At 41.6% G+C, this 26,155-nt stretch overlaps 1 protein-coding gene across 1 annotated transcript in view; it reads left to right on the forward strand.

Moving 5' to 3' along the window:
* LOC128694596 (metabotropic glutamate receptor-like protein P) overlaps positions 1-26,155 on the forward strand; it is a 903,975-nt gene that overhangs the window by 852,671 nt on the left and 25,149 nt on the right. The window contains exon 10 of the mRNA XM_070095631.1: positions 13,218-13,353. Coding sequence (XP_069951732.1) covers positions 13,218-13,353 — 136 coding nt within the window. The remainder of the gene's footprint in view (positions 1-13,217; positions 13,354-26,155) is intronic.

Below are 26,155 nucleotides of genomic sequence, written 5' to 3' on the forward strand. Positions count from 1 at the left end.
TACCACGTTACGTTCATTTAGGTTATTACGAAATCAGTGCTTGTGGTCTCTTTCTAATGCTATAGTATACAACCTTTCTGGCTATGGGTACTGGTATGCCTGGGAGCATTTCCTGTTCCCTTCTCCCTCTCGCTCCCTCTCACCCCAGTGAAGACGTTCCTTAGACTCGTATTTGCTTGGACATCCTACTCTTTTCTGCAACTTTGTAAGCTCCTGATTAGGTGGTGCCCGATAGGTAAAACTTGCGATTTAGGCTTAAATAGCAACGCTCTTCTTGCCTAATAAGGCAAGCAAAAATTTGTGTTTTCAATAATTTCGCAAAAATCATTCTGAACCTAACTAAAAATATATATTTCATTGTGTTTATTATTAAATTACTGTAAACTTATCTGAAATATACTTAGTGGGACTAGGCTAAATCAAATTGTGCATGTTATAATAAGGTTAGGTAAGTTTTATAAGGTTCTTTTGGCACAAAATTATTAATTTTTACATTAACAAACGAAGAAAAATATATCTTTAAACGTATAAGAGAAATTTTTATTAAAGACTTAATTTTAAATGAATTCTTGCTAATTGACCAGTTTTACCTATTCGGCACATCATACACACATTACACACACGTACCACTTACACACACGTACCACACACACACACGCACCACACACACACACACAGGACCTGCGATTCGACACCTGCATCTACAAATAAATGAGTACACGCACACTCAACTCAGGGTGAGGATATATATGTTTGTCTCTAGTGATCCGCAAGATTGCTCTAAAATACGTTAATTTGTCTTCTCGTGGATTATGGCGGAAGCGGATGTAACAGGGGTGAAGCAGGGGTGCAGCAGTCGCGTAGCAGGGGTGCAGCAGGGGTACATTCGTGGCGTAGCAGGGGTGCAGCAGTGTAACAGGGGTGCAGCAGTGGTGCAGCAGTGGTGTAGCAAGGGTGTCGCAAGGGTGAAGCAGTTGTGTAGCTCGGGCGAAGAAAGTGTAGAGGTGACGTATTATTTGTGAACACCAAGTGTAAAGGTGACATCTTGCTTGCATGTACCAACAGGTGTACAGTGACCTCTTGCTTGCATGTACCAACAGGCGTACAATGATCTCTTGCTTGCATGTACCAACAGGTGTACAGTGACCTCTTGTATGTAGACACTGAAGATATAAACTAATGCTTGAAATTTTAATAGAATACGAGATTAAATTTACTTTCTAATCTAAGCTGGTAGGAAGAAAGGGTAGTAAACGTGAGGAAGAGAGAATGGGTAGGAAAGGAAGAGGAAAGGGGCGGCCAAGGAAGAATGAACAGAGGAGAACGAAGTATAAAGCAGGAAAAAGAAAGGGACGAGTAAGGAAGCAGAGGTGGGAAGGGATAAGGGAAAGGAGAAAGAAAGTAGGAAGGGGAAAGAGGCAACGAGACGGAAAAAGGAGAAAAGAGTTGCAGAAGGAAATAGGAAGAGGGCGACACACAGGAAGGAAGAGGGAGACAGGCACAACAAGGAGGGAGGAAGAGGGAGACAGGCACAACAAGGAGGGAAGAAGGAGACAGACAGAAAAAAAGGAGGAAGGAGACAGACACAGAAAAAAGGAGGGAGGAAGGAGACAGACACAGGAAAAGGGAGGAAGAGGAAGGGAGGAAGAAGGAGATAAACAAGAAGAGGGAGGGAGGAAAATCCTACTTTTGCTGACCCAGTTGTATTTCCCTTCTCTGTTTACAAGACGGAATAATAAAATTTTATGCATTACCTTTAGAAGGATATAATATAAATGTGTGTGTGTGTGTGTGTGTGTGTGTGTGTGTGTGTGTGTGTGTGTGTGTGTGTGTGTGTGTGTACACTCACCTAGATGTTGTTGCAGTGGTATGCGCTCACGTAAAAGAAATTGCATATTTTGCAATTATCTATTTTGTTTTATTCCGTTGACTGTAGTACACTATATGCTCTCTATCATTATAAGGAGTCGACTCTCGGCTCCTGGCCCCGCCTGTTCGTTGGCACCAATTGAGTTCACTCTATCCTGCCTTCCAAAGTCCTATCGTGCCACTTTTTAAAGCTATTTATTGATTCTCTATCACTCCATTGTCCTGTCGTTCCACTGCTTGACTAAGGCTCAAGAAATACTTTCTGTAATTCTTATAGCTGTTTTCAACTTTCGGATGTGCTTTCCTCTTACTTCTCGCCTCTCGAACAACCTGTCAGGTCCACCCTATCAATTTCTTAGTATTTTATACGTTATCATAAGAACATAAGAAAGAAGGAACACTGCAACAGGCCTGACCCATGCGGAGCAGGTCCATGATTCCCCCCGGATTAGCCCAATGACCCCCCCCCGGATTAGCCCAATGACCCCCCCCCCGGATTAGCCCAATGACCCACCCAGTCTGGTCACCTCCACTCAAGGATGGAGCACCAGACCCAGCAGCACAAGCTAGTCAGGTCCAACTCACACCCACCCACACCCACTCATGTATTTATCTAACCTATTTTTAAAACTACACAACGTTTTAGCCTCAATAACTGTACTCCGGAGTTCCACTCATCCACAGCTCTATTACCAAACCAGTGCTTTCCTATATTCTTTCTGAATCTGAATTTTTCCAACTTAAAACCATTGCTGCGAGTCCTGTCTTGGCTGGAAATTTTCAGCACGTTATTTACATCCCCTTTATTTATTTATACACCTCGATCATATCCCCCCTAATTCTACGCCTTTCGAGAGAGTGCAGATTCAGGGCCCTCAGTCTATCCTCATAAGGAAGATTTCTGATACATGGGATCATCTTTGTCATCCTCCTCTGTACGTTTTCCAGAGCATTTATATCCATTCTGTAATACGGTGACCAGAACTGAGCAGCATAGTCTAAATGAGGCCTAACCAAGGATGTATAGAGTTGAAGAACAACCTGGGGACTTCTATTATTTACACTTCTAGATATGAAGCCAAGAATTCTGTTAGCTTTATTGCGAACACTAATGCACTGTTGCCTTGGTTTTAGATTACTGCTAACCAGAACTCTTAAATCCTTTTCGCAATCAGTAGTATTAAGATCTACATTATTTAGTTTATATGTGGCATGGTTATTTAACTGTCCAACATTTAGAACTTTGCATTTGTCAATATTAAACTGCATCTGCCACTTCTCCGACCATTGCATCAGTCTATTCAAATCATCCTGGAGTGCTCTAGTGTCCTCATTAGAATGAATTGGACGGCCTATTTTGGTGTAGTTTATTATCCTGTTCTACATAATCTATTATTTCAGGAATATCGCTAGTATTTTCCTGGGTGAAAACTGAGAGGAAGTAGGTATTGAGAATTTCACACATATCCTTATCACTGTCAGTGATCTGACCAGAGTTACTCTTAAGTGGGCCAATCTTGTCCCTAATCTTACTTCTGTATACCTGGGTTAGCCTTTGAATCCCTTGCGACCTTAGCCTCATAATCCCTTTTTGCTTTTCTTATCCCTTTCTTTCTCTCTTTAATTGAATATATTGATTTCTTAACTGCCCATCCCCTCTTTTGATACGCCTATATATGCCTCTCTTTTGACCAATGAGATGTTTTAATCTATTGTTCATCCATTTGGGATCATTTTTGTTAGATCTAATTTCCCTACTCGGAACAAAAGTTGTCTGGGCAGCTAGAACTATGCTCTGAAAAACGTCATATTGGCAACCAAGATCACCTACCTGATCCATAGTCAGGACATCCCAATTTAACTCACCCAGGTAATTTTTCAGTCCCATGAATTCGGCCAAGCGAAAATCTGGGACAGAGATTTGATTGCAGTTATCTAGGTAGTTCCATGATATATTGAAACTAAGTGATTTGTGATCACTTTCCCCAAGCTCATCATTAACCTCAAGATTATTAATTAGTGACTCTTTGTTGGCAAGAACCAAGTCAATGGATTGTTTCCTCTAGTTGGTTCTGTCACAACCTGTTCTAAAAAGCAATCCTGAACCGTATCAAGAAAGTCACTAGACTCAAGTTTCCTGTCATATTGTTCCAATCAATTTGTCTAAAGTTAAAATCTCCCATTATCACAACATTTTCATATCTAGATGCCTTATGAATTTCGTCCCATAACAGATTACTGCACGCCCTATCAAGGTTTGGATGCCTATAAATCATATCGCCTCTAGTCCTGTTCTCTAATGTCATCATATCGAGTTCCCCGGCATCTCTTCATAGCTCATACAACTTACCTGTGAGACTAGTCTCGTTATAAACTTCTACACTTTCTCCAGTTTCTTGCAGTGTTTTATTAGGTGCAGGATAAATATAGGTGCTACATGTTTCAATATGGTCTCAACATATACCGTATACAGTGCCGTGTATGACTCTTGGTTTGGGTTCCAGAAAGTTAATCTTTAGATTTGCCAGACTTACTTTTGCTGCTGAAGTTATTTGGTAACGTATGCCCCACGTGATATGAGTGGCATGTTGATCACTCCCAGGTTATTCTCCTTGAGTAAGGCTTCAAGTCTATGCCCCCGAGCTTGCATTCCATTTACGGTCTTCATAAACAATATTTTTATAACTGCATTTGCTAGGGGACAAATTCTAATAGCTACTAGTCAGACTGCAAATGGTCCTGTCCAGATCCCTTTGTAGTCTTTCCTGGTTCTCACATGTTTTTTATTCTCCTTAGTTTCATCTACAAACAGTTCACGTATGTAAGAAATAGTAGCGGTCCTAGCACTGATCCTTTTGGTACCCCCACTCATCACAAGTTCCCATTCAGACACCTCTTCTCAGACACTTACTCGTTGTTTCCTTCCGTCAAGTATTCCTTGATTAAACATTTGGGAATACTGATAGTAGTTGAAGAATGAGACAAATGTCGCACAAGTGTCTCATTCTTCAACTTGTCTGTTTTCAAAACTATTTTCATCAGACCTGTCAGACACGGAAACATCTTGGGATCTTGATTCTAGCATTTATTCAATGGTGATCTACTTACACTAGTGGATTTATCCAGTGGTACAGGTCCTTGCAGAATCCCATTTGTGACGTCTCCACACGAGGTCCTCTTCAAGGGGGGCTCCTTGGCGTGGTGAAGAGGCTCTTGGTCTGAGGAATTAGACCTGTCGGTCTCCTTCCTCAGACCGAACCTAATTACCCCCCAATCCCCCGTTCCCTATCCCATCCTCCCCTTTTTCCTTTCCTCCTCCTCCTCCTCTCCACCCCTCCCTTTTGCCCTTCCTTTTTGGCCTTTGGGTTTTTTTTTTTTCCACAGGCACGCTAGTTCCTAGGTAGGGGAAAGGGTACTGGGGTCCATCCCATTCCGTTGAGGTTCTTGGCGGTGGCGTAGTTTGCCATGGAATCTGGATTGCCTGGGGATGTCCCGATCCCTCTCCGGTATCCCGGAGGGTGGCTTTGGGTGTCTCTCGGGCGACGGGTGTATCTCTGGAAGCCACCTTTCGGATTCCGGGGGTGGTGGCCGAAGGAGGTATGCTTTGTGGCGGATTGCCGGCCGCCCTCTCTTTTGTCCACCGAGGTAGCTCGGCAGATGTGAGGTTGCTATCCCGGATTGCCGGTTTACTGGCATGATGGGTAGGGTATGGCACGGGTTCCATGCTGCATCTGCGCTACTTGCGATGCTGAGGTCCTCTTGGGCGCGGAGGGAGATTTCTGGCCCTTTCATTCCTCCTAGGAACTATCCCTCCCCGGTCCCCCCTTTTTTTATTCTTTATTTTTATTTTTATTTTATTTTCTTCTTTCTTTTTTTTTCTTAAAAACAAAAAGAAAGAAGTAGCCTAACCATGGCAGCCCTAGTCCATGAACCTGCTACCCCCGGGCCCCTTCTTGATACCGCACCCTGTTCTGACCCCGCCTCATCTTTGGACCACTCTTCGGACACTCCTCATGCCTCTGTACCTCTTGCCGGTGCTGTTTCCTCACCCGCTTCAGGTACTGAGGCCTCGACTGACTCCTTCGATTTATCTGACCTTCGCTCTCTTGACTATGCTTCCGGCCTCTCCCTCTACGGTGCGGCAATTTTCGAATCGCCGACCCGTTTCACGTCAGACCAACTCTGGTCCCATGCCTAAACACCAACGACAATTACCTGCTGATGATACTTCTCCACCTTCTCGTTCTTCTCAGACAAGATCGACACGTCCTTCACTACCTTTCCACGCTCAGTTTCAGACTGCACAATGGACTAAATTCTTCACTTTACGACCGACTTCTTCTACTGCCTATCTTTCTGACCACAGTATTGGCAAGGCACTCCTACGCCATGTTGGTAAAGATATTTCTTTTCATGCTCTTAAGAGCAGTACATGCATCATCACCCTACAGAATGCTACCCAGGCTCATGAGCTTTCTCGTCTTTCCCATATCGATACTGTTCCTGTCACTATTGAAAAACATCATTCCCTCAATTCTTGTAGTGGTACCGTCATTCTGCCCCATACAAAATTTCCAGATATGTGGCACTGACATTCTTGAACAGCTGGAACTCCAAGATCTCCCAATCCTCAAGGTAGACACTTACGTTCTTCCTGCCTGTGGGCAGAGACGATACCCTAGCAATGTGGCTCATTTAACTTTTGACAGCCGTGAACTCCCATCCTCAGTTTATGTAGCAGGACATCGGTTACAAGTTCGAAAGGTGATCCCTACACTGCAACAGTGTAGAAATTGCTGGCGATTTGGCCATTCAGCGAAATATTGCAGATCTATCGCCGAATGCCCAGTCTGTGGTGCCAATGACCATTCTAATACGTCTTGCAATCGACCTCCCTCTTGCCTTAATTGTCATGAGGCTCACCCTTCGTACTCTCGCCGTTGTCAAGTCTACTTAAACGAGCGGGAAATCCGTTACCTCAAAGAGGCAGAAGGTCTCCCTTATGCCATGGCAGTTTCTCATCTCCGCCTCCAAGGGAGACTACCTCGTGTTTCTTATTCCCATGTTTCAAAACGTCCCCCCACTTCTGGTATCCCATCTTCTGCACCCACCTCTGTGGTTACCTCTCCCATAGTCACTCCTGTATCTAATTCTTTTGCTGTCCTCAGCTCAGACGTCCCTACTTCAACGCCTCAGTCTGATCTCGCTTCTTCGTGTTCTCTCTCACAAGCCTCAGTAGCGACGAGATCTCGTATGACGACACCTCCCAATCGTCCCTCTACTTCTCAAAAGTCAAAAAAAGGTCTGTTAACACCTCCTACCCATCTTCCACCTTCTCATTTTACCTTCCCTGTCTCTGTACCTAGTTCTCCCCCTCTCACTGGCTCTGTTACAAGTGTAGAGGTTCACCCTCCTCCTCGTACTGTACCTTCCTCCCCTGTTCCCTCCCAAGTTTCTTCCTCTTCTGCCACCTCCCAGGTTTCTGCCTCTTCTGTCCCCTTCCATGCTTCTCCAGTTCCCTCCACCCTTTCGCCCCCCCCCCCCTACCTTGGTAGAGTCCAATACAGTTCCAATCTTTACTCATCCTCCCCCTACCATTTCCAATATTGTCTCCCATACGACGTCTCTGAATTCTGAAACACTTGAAGCAATCTCTAAATATATTGCAGAGACCAAACCATCAATGAACACTGATCCACCCTCCACTCCTCCTCTCTCCTCTGCTCCATCTGCGCAATTCCTTTCTTCACAGCGCACCATTCCTTTACTGCTTGAACGTTTTCCACTGCCTCCGCATGTGGACTTTTCTAACCCCTCTAGTCTGTAGGAACCCTTACCTGTGGATTTCAGGTATCTTTATCATTGCCAATCATGGCCTATTTACAGTGGAATATACGCGGCCTCAGGGGTAATCGGGGTGAGCTTCAGATGTTACTGTCCCAGTTTGCCCCTGTTGGTGTTTGCTTACAGGAACCAAAATTACACTGTGCTGTTATCTCTCCCATCTCAGGCTATAATTTATTGTATTCTTCTGATCCTTTTCCTGATGGGACCTTTAATGAAAGTGCCCTTCTTCTACGCACTGATATGTTCATACTTCGCTGCATTACACAGCAGCCCGTATCCACTTGCATAGGTGGTATACGCTCTGTTCTTTATATCTCTCTCCTTCTCGGGTATTATCTATTCCGGATATTGCCTTTCTTGTTTCGTCATTACCGCCACCGATTCTGTTACTTGGTGATGTTAATGCCCACCATTTCCTCTGGGGGGGGTCTCACTGTGATTCCCGTGGAATTCAGTTAGAGGCTTTTCTTGCCACCCACCCCCTCCATGTTTTAAATACAGGTACTCACACCCATTTTGATCCTCGGACTCACACTCTCTCTTGCATCGATCTCTCAGTCTGCTCTTCCTCCGCCGCATTAGACTTCACTTGGTCTGTTCTCCCGGACTTACATGACAGCAATCATTTCCCAATCATTCTTACTTCCCCTTCATATTCACCACCTCTTCACATCCCACGCTGGCAATTTGATCAGGAAAATTGGAACCTTTACTCACAACTAACTGTTTTTAGAGAGGTTCCTTCTTCGTCCTCCATCGATGAGCTTTTACACCTCTTCTCGTCCTCCGTTTTAACCGCAGCTTCTCATTCTATACCCCAAACTTCGGGCAGGCATTCTCAGAAATGCGTGCCTTGGTGGTCTCCTGCTTGTGCTCGTGCAGTACGTTTGAAACGCGCTGCATGGGGCAGATACCGGTACAATAGAACCACAGAGAGACTTCTTGATTTTAAGCAGAAGCGTGCGATCGCTCGCCGTGTCATCCGTGACGCTAAACGCACTTGCAGGCGAGATTATGTCTCCACCATCACCTCTGCTTCCTCTATGAGTGCAGTCTGGAAAAAAGTACGAAAACTGAGTGGTAAATATTCTCCTTACCCGGCTCCTGTTCTGCGGGTTGCCGGTGTTGATATAGCAAACCCACTAGATGTTGCCAATGAAATTGGCAATCATCTGGTCCATATTTCTCAGGGACTCCATCTATGCCCCTCATTTCTTTCCTCAAAGTCTACCAGAGAGTTAGCACCCTTGGACTTTTCTTCTCTCAGAGAAGAACAGTATAATGTGCCTTTTACACTTCAAGAACTGGAGGCAACACACTCAGCTTGCCGATCATCGGCAGCTGGGCGCGACGACATTCATATTCGTATGCTACAACATTTACATCAGTCAGCCCTTGCAGTCCTATTACGCCTTTACAATCTCATTTGGTCACAAGGAGTTCTTCCACAGCTGTGGAAATCAGCCATTGTTCTCCCTTTCCGCAAACCAGGCACTACGGGACATGAAACCTCCCACTATCGTCCCATTGCTCTTACTAGTGCAGTTTGCAAAGTGATGGAACACCTAGTAAATAGACGTTTAGTGTGGTATTTAGAGACACACAACAGTGTCTCCACTCGTCAATATGGCTTTCGTAAGGGACGTTCTACCATAGACCCCTTACTACGCTTGGATACGTATGTTCGTAATGCCTTTGCGAATAACCACTCAGTTATTGCCATATTTTTTGACCTTGAGAAGGCATATGACACAACTTGGAGGTATAATATTTTAGCCCAAGCCCACTCCTTAGGCCTTCGAGGCAATCTACCATCCTTCCTTAAGAACTTTTTAACTGACAGGCATTTCCATGTTCGGGTTAATAATGTGCTCTCCCCAGACTTTATCCAAGCTGAAGGTGTCCCCCAGGGATGTGTTCTGAGCACAACACTTTTTCTCCTTGCTATTAATGATTTGGCCTCTAGTCTTCCATTAAATATTTGGTCATCACTCTATGTTGATGACTTCGCTATTGCCTATGCAGGCGCTGACTGTCACCTCATTACAGTTTCTCTCCAGCATGCAGTCGACCGTGTTTCCAATTGGGCCACCACACGTGGGTTTAAATTTTCCAGCACTAAAACCTACCAAATTACTTTCACTAGATGCTCTGTCATCTCAGATCATCCTTTGTACCTCTATGGCTCCCGTATCCCTGAACGTGATACAGTCAAGTTTCTGGGCCTCCTCTTTGATCGTAGGTTATCCTGGAAACTTCACATTACCTCTCTGAAGGCAACTTGTCACAGCCGGCTGAACCTTCTTAAAACCCTTGCTCATCTTTCATGGGGAGCTGATCGTCGAACCCTCCTTCGCCTACATTCCACCCTTATTTTATCGAAACTTGATTATGGTGACCAGATCTATTCAGCGGCATCTCCTGCTACTCTCTCTAGCCTTAACCCCATTCATCACCAAGGATTACGTTTGTACCTTGGTGCTTTTCGCTCTTCCCCTGTCGAGAGCCTCTATGCAGAAGCGAACGTTCCATCCTTATCCGATCGCCGTGATGCCCATTGCCTTCGCTACTATGTACGCTCTCATGATCTCCGCAATCCTTCCATTTATAGAATGGTCACTGATATTAGTAGACATTCTTTATTTGTTCGCCGCCCCTGTTTACTCCGTCCCTTCTCTCTTCACCTTCATTCGCTCTTGTCTTCTCTTCAATTACCACCTTTCTATGTTCATGTAGCATCTCACATTTCCCTACCCCCCTGGGAAGTTCCAGCTGTTCGAGTCTGTTCTCTCTCTCTCCCTTGCTCGAAAGCCCAACTGTCTACGGTCGCTTCCCACTCTCTTTTTCTTGACCACTTTCACTCTCATTCTCATGCCATTGCTGTGTACACAGATGGCTTTAAGTCTTCTGACGGCATAGGATTCGCAGCAGTGTTTCCGGACAGCGTCGTACGAGGGCATTTACTATATTCGGCTAGTATTTTTACTGCTGAATTGTATGCCATCCTTGCAGCACTTATCCGTATTGCATCTATGCCTGTGTCATCATTTGTGGTTGTCTCAGACTCCCTTAGTGCTTTACAGGCTATACAGAAATTTGATACACCTCACCCCTTAGTCCTCCGTATCCAACTTTGGCTATGCCGCATCTTTACCAAGCATAAAGATACTGTTTTTTGTTGGGTCCCTGGTCATTTTGACGTACAGGGCAATGAACAGGCAGACACTGATGCGCGGTCAGCAGTACATGACCTACCAGTTTCATATAGAGGTATTCCATTTATGGACTATTTTGCTGCAATATCTTCCCACCTTCACACCCGTTGGCAACACTGTTGGTCTACTATGCTCGGCAACAAACTTCAATCTATTAAACCAAGTATAGGTTACTGGCCGTCTTCTTATCACCAGTGTCGAGGTTGGGAGACTACTCTCTCCCGTCTTCACATTGGCCATACTCGTCTTACTCATGGATATCTCATGGAGAGGTGCCCTGCTCCTCTCTGTGAGAATTGCCAAGCTCCATTATCAGTCATCCACATTCTGTTGGACTGCCCACTTTATCAACGAGCACGCAGAATTTACCTCCGTCGTCGTCTTCGCTCCGCTGCTCTCTCTTTACCTTCCCTTCTCGCTGATGGACCCACCTTTCATCCGGACTCATTGACTTTTTGACAACAACTGACTTACTTCACAAATTCTGATACCTTCAGCCCTTTCTACTTCAATCTCTTGCTACCCTCTACCCCCGTACTATCCCCTGCCCCGCTGTTTTCTGTAACCTACTGATCATCCCTCCTCCCTTCTGCCATCCTATACCCTCGCTTCCTTCCCTACCCTGCAGCGCTGTATAGCCCTTGTGGCTTAGCGCTTCTTTTTGATTATAATAATAATAAATCCACACGAGGTTATTTTTATTTTAATTGATGCTTGCCTCCTCCATCATTCCGTTCAGTAGTTTACTTATTATTCATTGGACGATTTAAAGTATCCAAATTAGTTTTCCATGGTGAACTCTTTCAAAAGCCTTCCTAAAATCTAGATACATTCTGCCCATTCGTATTTTTGGAACAATTTAACTCTCTCATAATAGTTTCACAGACTTGGTATGCAAGAATTTTCAGAGCCAAAGATGACTTGTTTGCAACTTGGCAAGTCATTCGTCTCTAAGTGTTTTATCCACTTCTCAAATGCTTTTTTTCATTATTTATATAACTCTTGTCAACGAAATAGGCCCTTGTTACATTTTTAAATACTGAGCCAATATACGCCATTTTTCAATTCTCTACCAATTTCCCTTCGTGTAGTAATATCTTAAAAAATATCCATAGCGGATACCTCGGTTCTTCACATGTTTTAAAGCCCGTGTTTTTATCTCATCTGATTCTATTTATTTTCTTGTCAGCATTCAGTAATAATTTATTTTACTACTCTACTTATCTTCTCACTCAATTATCTGTTTGGGCTTTAAATCTGCTAAATAAAATATCTTCTTTTCGTAAACACACTCGAACTTTCTTTATATTTCGCAATTTTTTCATCCTCTAGCGATTTTGCTATCATCCTTCTTTGTATTTTGTCCATATTACTTAGTTTACTCTTTTGCAACAATAAATAAAAAATTTGGTTCCATCTTGTTCTTGTGCATTTTTATTTTAAAAGGGGAGTGTGAATATGACACGGCATCAGTGAATCCCCGGTGTTTGCCACACTGATTGCTCCAGCTGCCGCTCAATAGAATTAGTGCTCCCACAAGGTACTAAGTGGTCCCAGATTTTTTTGTAATACTGCGCACACCGACTGTTAAGACCCATTCTGTACTGACCGGGCATCTCAGGCCATGTGTGCCAAATTTGGAGGCAGGAAAATAAAACGATATATGTTTGGAGCACTAGCAGTCAAAACGTAGATCCACGTTTGGACAGTTAAGGGGTTAAAGTTCATTTCTTCTTCCCTTCTTAGATTTGAGTATTCATTTCTGGCATCTATGCCTCTCTGATACGTCTCTGAATTAGCCAGCAACTTCCCTTAGACCATTCTTTAATAATTATTCTTTATCCCCTTTTTGGAACACCTTGTTTAATTTGAATTTCATTATTCTTGCAGAACAATGAAACTGTATCCTATTTAATTTCTCTGAAATACCACCTTAAATCATTTTTTTCTAGTCATTCCTGTTTACGAGTAATTCTTTTGCCTTCAAGTGATATCTAACAGCGTATGTTATTTCGAAGTAGGTTCATGACGAAAATTTCTTCCTTGGTTCAAGTACGACCTCAAGTATTGACGCTGAGTTGCATTCCCCGACTCGTCACTTTATTTATACACTGATATACAAAACTGCCATTACGTTTACGATCTGTAGACCACGCACTATTATTTCTGGCCTCATAGGTGTGTGTGTGTGTGTGTGTGTGTTTGTTTTACAAGAATACATCTTTAGAACCCTAAATATCTAGTCTCACACACACACACACTAAAAATGATTTCACATTCTTGCAGGATCTCTGTTATCTTCCGGGTACGATCTGCCAAGGCTGTCAAGATCACTGACCTCGACCTGATGAAGCGTCTGGGCATCATCGTGGGCGTTTTCTCCGTCTTCTTGGCGATCCGCACGGTGGTGGCGCCTCCCCATGTAAGTAGATGTGTGTTCGGTATTCCTCTCCTTAAAGTATGTATGTATATATGTCGTGCTGAATAGGTAAAACGCGATTTTGGCTTAAATAGCAACGCTCTTCTTGCTGAATAAGGCAAGCGAAAATTTGTGTATGCAATAACTTCGCAAAAATCATTCTGAACCTAACGAAAAAAAATATATTTCATTGTTTATTATTAATTACTGTACACTTATCTAAAATATATTTAGTTGGATTAAGTTAAACTAAACTGAGCTTGTTATAAGGTGCTTTTGGTACAACATTTTTACATTAACATAAATAAAAAAATATGCATCTTTAAACGTACAAGTCAAAATTTTTAGAAAAGTTCACAACTACGCTATACATTTTGTTGCGATTGAAAGAGAGGAAGGAATCAGTTATCTGTAAAGCAGAAACCTCTCTACCTTTCCAATGATTAGATTTCTCGTTCTTAATCTATTATTGGAAACTGTTGAAGGTTCTCTCTCCCCTCCTGGCAGTTTTGTGTTAGCACCCTCACCGCTATTTCTCCCTAATTCTTTATTTTCTCGTCCAGTAATGCTTGAACACTATTCTGCATGTGAATAACAGAAAATACGAGGTTTATAGGACTTTACAGAGACGCTTCGTCCTTCAGGGACAATCAATTCACACAGTGATAGGAATCTAGAGGAAATCTAGTGAAGAAGCGTAATGTAGAAATGGGTGAGTGACATCACCTGTTGTAATAAGTTATCCTAGTGTAATCACCTAGGCTTGAAAATTAGGTTTGGGCTTGTATGCCAACTGCAGAGCTCCGCCGTGTAATTTTACGTAACAGCACTGTCATCTGTTTCTCAACTTAAAAATTATCCTGATTTCTGTGTGGTGGTGTTAGTCGTAGCAATAAAAGTAGATCCGCTTCTCTGCTTCTTTGAGAATTAATTTAACAACGGGGAAGTACGTCAGATGATTTTTCCGTGTTGCACTGAATAGTGCAGGCCCTGTTCATGTTCTCTCTCTGGGAGCATTTCTGTGTTCGTTGATTTTTGCCTTCAGGTCCATGGAGGGTCTGCCACTTATGTTGCAGATGGTATATAATACCTCAACTAACTCTCCACTTCATCTACTTCGCATTCCACCAAACATGATATCGCTATTTGACCTAGTGAAGCCTGCATCTCAAGCGCAACATTTCCTCGATAAAAATTTCTAGCGTTGCCTACGTGTCTTACTCCCACGTAAAACTTAGCCTTTACCTGGTATTTATTATGTACTCGCCGGCAATGGTGTCCTTAGTTACAGCTTTTTTTTTTTTAATCCAGTTTTTATGATACTGAAGGCTATATTTGGAACTCTCTGATACTTTACCTAAGGATTTGGAGAGGTTATTGCTATGTATCTGTTGGAGGAAGAATCTTGTCTGGTATTCCGACCACTAGATTCCGACCGCTTTATTCCAAACGCTGGTTTTCTGGCCACTGAATTTAGACCACTACACTCCAGTCACTGGATTTCCACCGCATTATTCTAACTGCTGGATTCTGACCGATGGGCTTAATCTGTTCGATTAAAATCGCTGGATTTTGACCACTGGTTGGATGGAAATCATTGGATATTGATCACTGGTTCTCAATTACTAAATTTCTCTCACTTCATTTCAACTACTGGATTCCTACTGGATTTCAACCACTGGATTCTGACTGGTTAATTCTGGATTTCGATCACTGGATTACCACTGCTGGATTTTGGTCATCTGATTCTGAATGCTTGATTACCACCCTTGGATTCTAGTCGCTGGATTCTGATTTTCAGTTATCTCCTCAATATGCCTTGATGCTGGTGAAGGGCTTTTGATCTACTGAACTGGACTTTAATTAAGCCTGAATGCCTTCCATCTTTCCCACCACCCACAGGTGCTGGATAATCCCTACGGGTTTAGCGAACCCCCATGATAATTCAGTTGTAACTTTTAAATTATTATTCATTAATTTGTTCCATATATGTTAAAGAGAGTTTATCTTTAAAATTCAGATTTTAATAGTTAATCCCATAAGTTTTTCATAAGTAAAGATCGTTTGACTGACATATTTTCGTTAACACGAGTATTTCAGAGAACGTTCCTGATAACAGTCAACTCTCTGATTACAGAAATTTTTGAGCAAACTTTACCTGTTTACAGTTATGTATGAGCAAACACTCCTTGTTTACATAGAAAGTTGATAAATCTTTTACGAAGTCACACAAATTGGGTGAACTTTGTAATATCGAAATATATACGAATTGAATCCATTATTGCATTTATCTGTTTGTTTGGGAATGCATTTTCCATAAGATTAGTCTCGGTAATTGTAGCATATGCAGACATGACCATGCTGCAATATCAATGGCAGTTTATACATTTTATTCATGTAAAAGCCCTATACCCATGAGTGTCATGCAGAACTGGTGATTGCTAGAGGAGAATATTTTGGTATATCCCTTTTGAGGCATATCTCAAGTGGTTCATAAATCCCCTTAAGTCGCTCACAAGACATGGTGGGTAAATATGAGTGTTTAACAAACGAGTTTACTGCCTTTGATACTTCATGTGAAGTATAATCTGCTCGACGTTCTATAACTAAGGATTTATTGAGAAATATAAATATAAATGGGTAAGGAGGTTGAATTTCGGAGAGGCATGTCTCTAGGGGTCGCCGGCAGCTTTTAGGGGTGTTTCTGACATTGACAATAAGATTTATTACTAATGCTGGTTATTTTAACTTGTCTTATTCATGTTAGCAACTGTTTGTTAGTTTTATCTTTGTTATGAGTGTTTTAATAAAGTTGCTGAGTGGTCTACACGCTCAACGCACTCTTTGGATGTCAAAACTATCTTTTAAAGATTGGATCTCCCAGAATTAGTAATCTTGACACATACAGACCATAGAGTTTTTTATTCTTTCTACCAATATGAAGGACATTTTGTTAGCTCACCTCTCTTAGTAATGCCTTATTTTCAAGCCAATTCACTGATTTTTTTTTTTTTTAACTTTCCCTGATTACATTCCATCAAATGTTTAGTCAATGAGATTTTACATACCGTTATAGTAACCTCACATCTACCAACCAGTATCAGTCCTTCTAAAAATAATTAATCCTATTTATCATTTTATTATAGTGCATTGATAATTTTGACAAACAGGAGATCTTCAAAGCAGATAAGTCATCGCTCTCACTAAACACTTCCGTCGACTCCTTTCCATTCACTTAAGTTTATCCGCTTAAGTTTCTATCCCCTCAACACTTGTTTACTCAACTTCCCACCCAACACTTGTGTCCAGTCAAGTCTTTATAGATTCAAAACCTGTATTCACAAAACATCACTACCCACTCAAATTTCTAACCATATAACAATTTTCACTGCTTTTCTTCAAGTAGCATAGCCTACACGAGCTTTAACTCAGAACTGGCTGCGCAGAAACAGACCTTTACATGTTAAGAATCTGCACTGAAAAAATTAATGTAATTAGTCTCGCAAATGACGTGCAGCAGACTTTTTTTTTTTTTTTTTTTTTTTTTTGACTGGAAACTTTTTTATTTTACACGTTACTTTTCTCGAAATAAATTTGGTTAACAAATAATTCTGGTAAATATAAAATATTTGTGTATCCTAAGGATACCTCATCTTTCCTTCCTTCATGTCCTCATTCTCAGTCAAGGATACCTCATTTTTCCATCCTTCTCATTGGGGGATACCTCATCTTTTCATCTTTCCTTTAATCATTCTCAAAGACGCTTCATCTGTTCCCCCTCTTTCTCTCCACTTCTCATTTGCACTTAAAGAATCCTCCACCTCTGCTCTTCCTCCCTAACTCTCATTAAAGGAGGTTTCATCTTTTCACCTAATTCTCTTCCTCATTCTCACCCTCAAGTGTACTTCATCTTTCCAACTCGCTTTACTCCTCGCTCTTTCTCTCACTGTTTTTGAGAAATGTTATACAACTGGTTGTACGAGATGTTTTGCGAGGTCTTTGTCAGGCGGCTCACTAAAGTTTAAGGAATTACTTCTATTTTCTTGTTCCCTTCAAGGGGATGACAATGCCGATGAAGGCCTCTCGATCCATGTCCATGGAACTGGAGTTATCCTCTCATTTCTTAGATCGAACTGATATCCACCTATTCCTCCAAGTGTTATATTACCCTATACAGGTTTAGACCTTTCTCATTAAATCTCATACTCTACTCCAGTAAGCTGCTCCACCCATTTAACCCAGCAAATAGGAGGTGCCTTGAGCCAAGGTATTGGAGCCATTCTTTGGATCACACCCGATTACCTCCCATTCTCCTTGCGCTGTATGATTAATTCATCACCTGACTCTTCTCGTCAGATATGTTAATCACCTTACTTAATCCAGACTACTGTTGTATCAGTTGTGATGGACCTGATTCTTGTGCTTGCTAAGGTGTTCCATATACTTACCTACGTTGGATTAACCCTTGTGGTCGCTGGTGTTTGACCTCAACTTTAAATTCTACTTTCTTAGAATTTATCCTTGATTTAAAATGTTGTGGATGTGACAGTTGAGTTCATTTTGATGAGCTAGCACCTTTAAGCTCACACTTCAGCTTATCTAAATCAGCCCCTCACTCTTCAGCTTACTTGAGCAACTAACAATGGGAAGAGAGGAAAGAAGCGAGGAAGGAAAGAGATGGGGAGGGTGGGTTGAAGAAGAGAGAATCGTAAGTCATCAGAAACTGCTTAAGACATAGTGGGAGAAATTTTGCTCGTCATTAGAGAGAAACTGGCAGTTCGTTAGAATAAGAAGCCAGGCTTAATGGGTAGTCCACGGGGAGCAGGTAATGATGGTGGAGGCGGCGGGGCGCAGCTAATGGTTAGTGGGGGTAGGTTAATGGATGCTGGGGAGGATTGTGAGACGAATTAGATTCAGACGAAGATATTTTCTCGGTACCCTGCGTGGGTCGTCTTAGTTTGTAATGAGAAATTGGACAAGCAAGTGCTGATGATAAATTTGTAGCTATAAGCACCTCAGAAGACAGGTTTGGTATAGTGATTAACAGAAGTCTTTTCCTTACTAAGTATGTGTGCCTCCTCCCAGCCGGTACACTAAGACTAATCTCCCTTGTGGCACGCTATGTCTGGCCTCACACTGTACAATCTTGATAGTACATTGGGGTCTCCTAGATTTGGTTTCCAAAATGATATACAGTGTTTGATATCCCTCGTAGCCAACTATGCCTTCCCAAATAGTACATTGTATCCTAAGCGATACGCAGTGGTCTGAACTACTTCGAGGTGGTACATAATGTTTCGTCTTCTCCTGGGTGGTACTCTGCGTGATCTTCCAAGTGGTTACACTGTATCTGGTCTCCCAAGTGCCACACCGTGTCAGATCTTCCAGACAATTTACCACTAGATGGTAAATTGTTTTGAGGTAATCTTGTGTCTTTCTTGCCAGTCTCTTGTGTGTGATATACGGACTCTGAAGGCTTGAAAGCAGAAATAACTATAAATATACCTCCATCTTGCATGGACACACATTTTGTTCCTCTGGGCAAGAGATACGCATCATCGCTGCAACTATTGAAGCTACAATAAATTGAAGACTCAAATTTGTACCCACCATCGGCGTACACACCAGCACATATATTGCCTCATCTGTATGTGGAGAATGTGAATAAAAATAAAAAAAATAATAATTTCACTTTGTCATGACCCAAGCGTCAAGCAAATGTCCTTCAACTTGCATCGAAAGGAATATAGGAGCATAGGATTGAATGTAATCTTTCATCCCGTAGTTTGTTTTGCATCTCGTATCGCTTGTTCGCGATATTTGCAATACAATCGCAGCCGGGCGATCTTAACAATGCAAGACAAAGCACAGGGGATGGAAATCTTCAGTTCAAGGCCTTTTACACTAGTCATCAGGAGCTATACAATGTTGCAAGAGCAACATGTCATTATATATATATATATATATATATATATATATATATATATATATAAACATTGATCTCTGGCTGAAGGAGACTCGAACCTACGAACCTTAGGACAAGGTACGCAGTGCTTTACCAATCTACCCACACTGGACCAATACCTTGGCGTGTAGCATGAGCTACACGTTTGATCCAAGGCAGCCAGCTTTCAGGGAGAAGGCTTACAGCTTTTCATCTTGTCCTAAGGTTCGTAGGTTCGAGTCTCCTTCAGCCAGAGATCAGTGTTTGTGTATATTTCGCATGCTCTCGCGAATTCCTTGCATTGTGCAAATCTCTAGTAAGGCTGATGCATGCAGGGGATGAGTTGAAAAGCTGTAAGCCTTCTCCCTGAAAGCTGGCTGCCTTGGATCAAACGTGTAGCAGGGGATGAGATGAAAAGCTGTAAGCCTTCTCCTTGAAAGCTGGCTGCCTTGGATCAAACCTGTAGCTCATGCTACACGCCAAGGTATTGGTCCAGTGTGGGTAGATTGGTAAAGCACTGCGTACCTTGTCCTAAGGTTCGTAGGTTCGAGTCTCCTTCAGTCAGAGATCAGTGTTTGTGTATATTTCGCATGCTCTCGCGAATTCCTTGCATATATATTTATATATATATATATATATATATATATATATATATATATATATATATATATATATATATATATATATATATATATATATATTATAATTTATTATTATTCTTATGTCGTGCCGAATAGGTAAAAACTGGTCAATTAACAAAAACTCGTTTAAAATAGTCCTTTCTAAAATTTTCTCTTATATATTTAAAGATATTCTTTTCATTTATGTTAATGTAAAAATTAATTGTGCCAAAACAACCTTGGAAAACATCCCTACCCCTATAACAAGTGCAGTTTAATTTAGCCTAATCCAACTTAATATATTTTAGACAAGTTTACAATTTAATAATAAGCGCATTGAAATGCATTTTTTTTCGTTAGGTTAATAATAATGCTTGAGAAATTATTGCGTACACAAAGGTTCGCTTGCCTTATTCGACAAGACGAGCGTTGCTATTTAAGCCAAAATCGTCATGCATGCATGCATATATATATATATATATATATATATATATATATATATATATATATATATATATATATATATATATATATATATATGTATATATATATATGTATTTAGTAAACCAATCATGGAAAAAAATCGCCAACACAATGCTCACCAACGCTTCAGGAAAGAACAAAGCTCGTCTCCTAGCTGTGAAGGCATCACGCTCAGGAGATTTCCTTCTCGCTGTTCCCAATTTCTCCCTGGGCACTCGACTCGACCTACAGGCCATTCGGATTGGTGCTGCTCTTCGCCTAGCCGCCCCCATCCTCACCGAACATAGGTGTATTTGCGGCAGGGCGACGGCTGATCAATTCAGACTTCATGGTCTCGAGTGTCACACAGCAGAAGGGAAGTATTCCAGACATGAGAAGGTCAGTGACATCATAAAGAGAAGCCTCGCCACATCCCGTTGTCCAGCCCAACGGGAAACCCAAGTGCAGAGGTCCGACGGAAGTCAAAAGCGTCCTGTTGGAGCCACCATGCTACCTTGGTAGGATGGAAAGCAGATTGCCTGGGACTACACCAGTGCCGCCACATTGGCAGACACCTACTTGCCATACTCCGTAGTGGAAGGGGGTGGAGCTGCCAGCCACAGGGAGACCCAGAAGACCCGCAAATATGAAGATCTTCCTCCTTGCTATAGCTTCATCCCAATAGGGTCGGAGACCCTTGGAGCATGGGGCAAGTGTGCTCTAAAGTTCCTCAAAGAGCTGGGTGAAAAACTCACCATAGAAACCAAGGACCACAGGGCGACCAGCTTCCTCTTTCAGAGACTCAGTGTCGTGATCCAGAGAGAAAATGTCTGCAGCATTCTGGGCATGCAGCCCACTGCCGGGGAGCTGGACGAAGTATTCGAGATGTAGCTCTGAGTTACCTATGTTGTTTTACTTTATTTTTCCAATGTATTTTGTCAATATATCTTGTTTTTAAATAAAGCATATGTTGAACATATATAGGGGGTGGTAGGAGAAAATTTTCATGCAGCTTTATGGAGAACCTTGAGCACGTTTATTTTTTCTCTGAGGATGAGGGTCCCCAGTACAGTTCTAGAGGTGGTACTTCCCCCCCTATATATATATATATATATATATATATATATATATATATATATATATATATATATATATATATATATATATATATATATATATCAGATAAATTATAACCAAATGGAAACACAGGCAGGTGTTGGATATTTCAAGAAAAAAAAGAATATAGCAATGTGAGGGGGAAAGTAACGGTATCAGGAAATTACCTTCTGAGAGAAGGAAAGAGCTAGGGCGAGAGGGAGGGATTTAACACGAAGCCCGGGTGAGGAGGATCCATTAGGACTCCTGTCTCTGTGAAGAATGAGCTGGGAGGGTTGGTGGTGGCAGAGGTGGTGTAGGTATTAGTGGATCTCGTGGTGTTGGTAATGGTACTGCTGGTGTTAGTGGGGTCTGTTGTGGTGGTGTTGGTAGTAGTGTTATGAGTTTTGATAAACAGAATCTGAGGGTTCCTTGCTGAGCACCAAGAAGGAATAGGAAACCTGCCATCCAGAAGATCTGTTAACACGAGGCTCTACACTCTACCCCCCCCCTTCTCTCTCTCTCTCTCTCTCTCTCTCTCTCTCTCTCTCTCTCAGGCACTACGAGGTTCTCAGAGATGAGGCCAATGTTTCTCAAAGTGCCTACAGGCTCATTAAGTATGCATGGGTCCATCAAATACCCAGTGGTTTATTAAGTTTCCCTGGGTTCACTAAATACCAATGAGTTCTACAAGTACTCGAGTGTTTATTTGTACATGTGGGTATATTATTTTCCACGAGTCTGTTAGTACCCATGGATGTATTAATACCAGTGGGTCTCTATGTATCCGTGGGTCCAAGTACCCATTGGTCAATCAAATCCCCGTAGGTTCAACAAGTCCTTGTGGATGCAACCAGCAAGCGTGAATCAATTAAACTTGGTCATACGTCGTTTTGACGCTTAGCCAATGAAGAAAGAAATTTTAATATTTGCAAAGCATTTGAACCTCTTAGTATGTTGAAAGTGTGTAGACCTAACACTCGCATGCAAAAAAAATTAGATCAGTCAAGCACACTAATATCTACTTGTATTTCGGACGCTGCGATCCAAGACAGATATCCCCGTATTCGATGAGTCCAGCCTCCTTTACCTCATTGCACTTAGAGAATAGTGGAGGGTTGTCCAAAAAATACAATACAGCAAAATAATGTTCAAAGGTGTGAGTATTTCTGAATGTATGTGCATTTTCATACGTATACTTGTGTTTGTATTATATTTGAGGAATCATTTCATATCAAGCATGATGCAAAACATATTTCAAATTTAAGTTCTGGTGTGTATAAACCTGACAATTTTATATTCCACAATATTCAAAGTCTTTAGGCAAAAATATTTATCACATAAATTCAGTGTGTTCTTTGTCAGACGAACAATTTAACTTGATGTTTGACAAATGTATGCATGGGACAGGTTTGTGGTAGGTGCTGCCACCTTCTCCGTCTCAGATGTCACGTCTGTGTTTAACATTCAAAATGTGCTTCGCTTGCCTTTTTTTTTTTCGTTCCTCTGAAGTGTGTGTAAGCACATGAAATCTATTAGGTTTTACTTCCTATTTTCACCTAGCCGAGGTCTTGAACCCCTGTCGTTTTCGCCCGCCTCATGGTGAACGAAAATCGGCCAAAACGACATGGGTTTGAGCCTCGGCTAGTCGCAGTGTTGCTGTTGATTAAATTCCACGTGTTCGTAGTTACAATAGTACACCAAATGGGGAGTAGAATGAAATTAGCTCAGTGGCACCCACACCACCGTATGTCCTCGGATCAAGGTAAAACACTTAGCTCTGCTGGGTGCTTGATTCTTGTAGGATTGAGTGGTCTGGTGGGTTAGAACGTCATATGATTTTTTGCTCACCATGAGGCTGACCAAAACGACATGGGTTCGAGTCTTTGGCTAGTCGCAGTGTTGTTACTGAGATTATATATATATAATTAGTGGTAGGGGACCTAAATACTGAAGTGTGAGAAACGGTTAGAGAGGGTGTGGTAAATTTGGAGTACCAGGTGCAAATGAAAATGGGCAGCCTTTGATTAAACTTTCTACAGAAAGGGGTTTGGTAATAGGTAATACATATTTTAAGAAAAAAGGTAAGCATACATACAAAATATAATATAGGGCGTAATGACAGTAGTTCGACTGTGTATTGGCACATAAAAGACATAGGTAGACTTCAGAATGTACATGTTTACAGAGGGGCCACTGATAGATCATTTTTAGTTGTAGCTACTGTGAGAGTAAAAGGTAGATGGGATACAAGGATACTGGAATCAGCAAGTGAGAGACAGGTGAAGGTTTATAAACTAAAGGAGGCGGCAGTTAGGGTAAGATATAAACAACTACTGGAAGAAAAATGGGCTAATGAGTGATTAGGTAACGAGTGTGAAGAGGTATAGGATAGATTTAAGAATGTAGTGACATTGTTCAGTAGAAATTTGTGGTTACAGGAAAATGGGTGCGGGAGGAAAGAAGAGTGATTCGTGGAATGACGAGGTAAAGAGAGTAGTAAAAGAGAAAAAAAATTGCATATGAGAGGTTTTTGCAAAGTAGAAGTGATACAAGGAGGGAGGAGTATATGGAGAGAAAAAGAGAGGTTAAGAGAGTGGTGAAAGAATTTAAATGGAGAGCAAATGAGTGTGGGTGAGATGCTATCAAATTTTATTGTGAATAAGAAAAAGTTCTGGAGTGAGATTAATTAATAGGTTAAGAAAGCCTAGGGAATGAATGGATTTGACATTTAAAAATAGGAGAGTTATTGGTTGGAAGAGAGGGAATACTTTGAGGAACTGTTGAATGTTGATGAAGACAGGGAAGCTGTGATTTCATGCATTGGGCAGGGAAGTACAGCATCTTGTAGGAGTGAGGAAGAGGCAGGTGCGAGTGTGGGAGAGGTGCATGAGGTAGAATGAAAGGGGATAAAGCAGCTCGGATTGATGAGATCAAGACAGAAATGTTAAAATAAGGTGGGATTATAGTTTTGGAGTGGTTGGTGTTTTTATTTAAATGTAGAGAAGAAGGTAAAGTACCTAGGGACTGGCAGAGAGCATGCATAGTCCCTTTGTATAAAGGCAAAGGGGACTAATGAGAGCGCAAAAATTATAGGAGTATAAACCTGTTGAATATACCTGGTAAAGTGTATGGTAGAGTAAGACAGTAGAACAGCAGATGAACAAGGAAGGGTAATGGGTGTGTATATCAAGAGTTTACAGTAAAACATACGTGAACAGTATTTAAATAAGGGTAAAGAGGTTTTTGTTGCATTTATGGATTTGGAAAAGGAGTATGATAGGGTAGATAGGGGGGCAATGTGGCAGATGTTGCAAATATATGGAATAGGAGATAGGTTACTGAAGGCAGTGAAGAGTTTTTACGAGGATAGTGAGGCTCCGATTAGAGCATGTATGAGAAAGGGCGATTATTTCCCAGTAAAAGTAGGTCTTAGAAAGAGATGCATGATGTCACCATGGATGTTCAGTATAGACGGGGTTGTAAGAGAAGTGAACGCTCGGGTGTTAGCAAGAGGTGTGGGATTAAAAGATGAAGAATCTAACACAAAGTGGGAATTGTCACAGTTACTTTTTGCTGATGACACTGTGCTTTTGCGAGATTATGAAGAGAAGCTGTAGTGGTTGGTGACCGAGTTTGGAAGGGTGTGTAAAAGAAGGAAATTGAAAGCAAACATCGGAAAGAGTAAGGTGATGAAGATAAAATTGGGTAATGAAGGATTGTATGTCGGATTGGAGGGATGGAGTGTGGACGAAATTAATGTATTCAAATATCTGGGAGCGAACTTGTCAGCAGATGGATCTATGAAAGACGAGGTGAATCATAGAAACGATGAGGGAAAAAAATGAGTGGTGCACTGAAGAGTGTGGAGACAAAGAACGATATCCATGGAAGCAAAGAGAGGGAATGTATGAAAGTGTAGTTAAACCAACGCTTTTATTTGGGTTTGAAGCACGACTGCTGAATGTTGCAACAACAAGGCTGGAGGAAGTGAAGGTGTCGTGTATAAGGTCAATGTGTGATGTGAATATAACGCAGAGAATCCATAGTCTGGAAATTAAGATCTATGGGGTTACAAAAAGGATTATCCAGAAGGCTGAGAAGGGGTTGTTGAGGTGGATCGGACATTTAGAGAAGATGGAACAAAATAGAATGACTTGGACAATGTATAAATCAGTAGTGGAAGAAAGGCACTGAAAGGGTTAACCCAGGAAAGGCTGGAGGGAGAGGGTAAAGGAGGTTTTGTGTGTATGGGGCTTAGACATCCAGCAGGCGTGCGTAAATGTGTTAAATATGAGCAAGTGGAGATGAATGGTTTTGATGATTGACGTGCTGTGGAAGTGTGAGCAAGGTAACATTTATGAAGGGATTCATGGAAACCAGCAAGCCGGACTCGAGTTCTGCAGGTGGGAAATACAGTGTCTGCACTCTGAAGGAGGGGTGTTGATGTTGTAGTTGAACTGTAGTGTAGGCACACCTCTAGCAAGACTGATGGCATGAATATTATATATATACAGTGTATATATATATATATATATATATATATATATATATATATATATATATATATATATATATATATATATATATATATATATATATAATTATTTTATTATTTTTAGCACAACGACCGATTCCCACCAAGGCAGGGTGGCCCGAAAAAGAAAAACTTTCATCATTCACT

Source organism: Cherax quadricarinatus, chromosome 51, assembly GCF_038502225.1.
Source record: "Cherax quadricarinatus isolate ZL_2023a chromosome 51, ASM3850222v1, whole genome shotgun sequence".
Lineage (NCBI taxonomy): Eukaryota > Metazoa > Arthropoda > Malacostraca > Decapoda > Parastacidae > Cherax > Cherax quadricarinatus.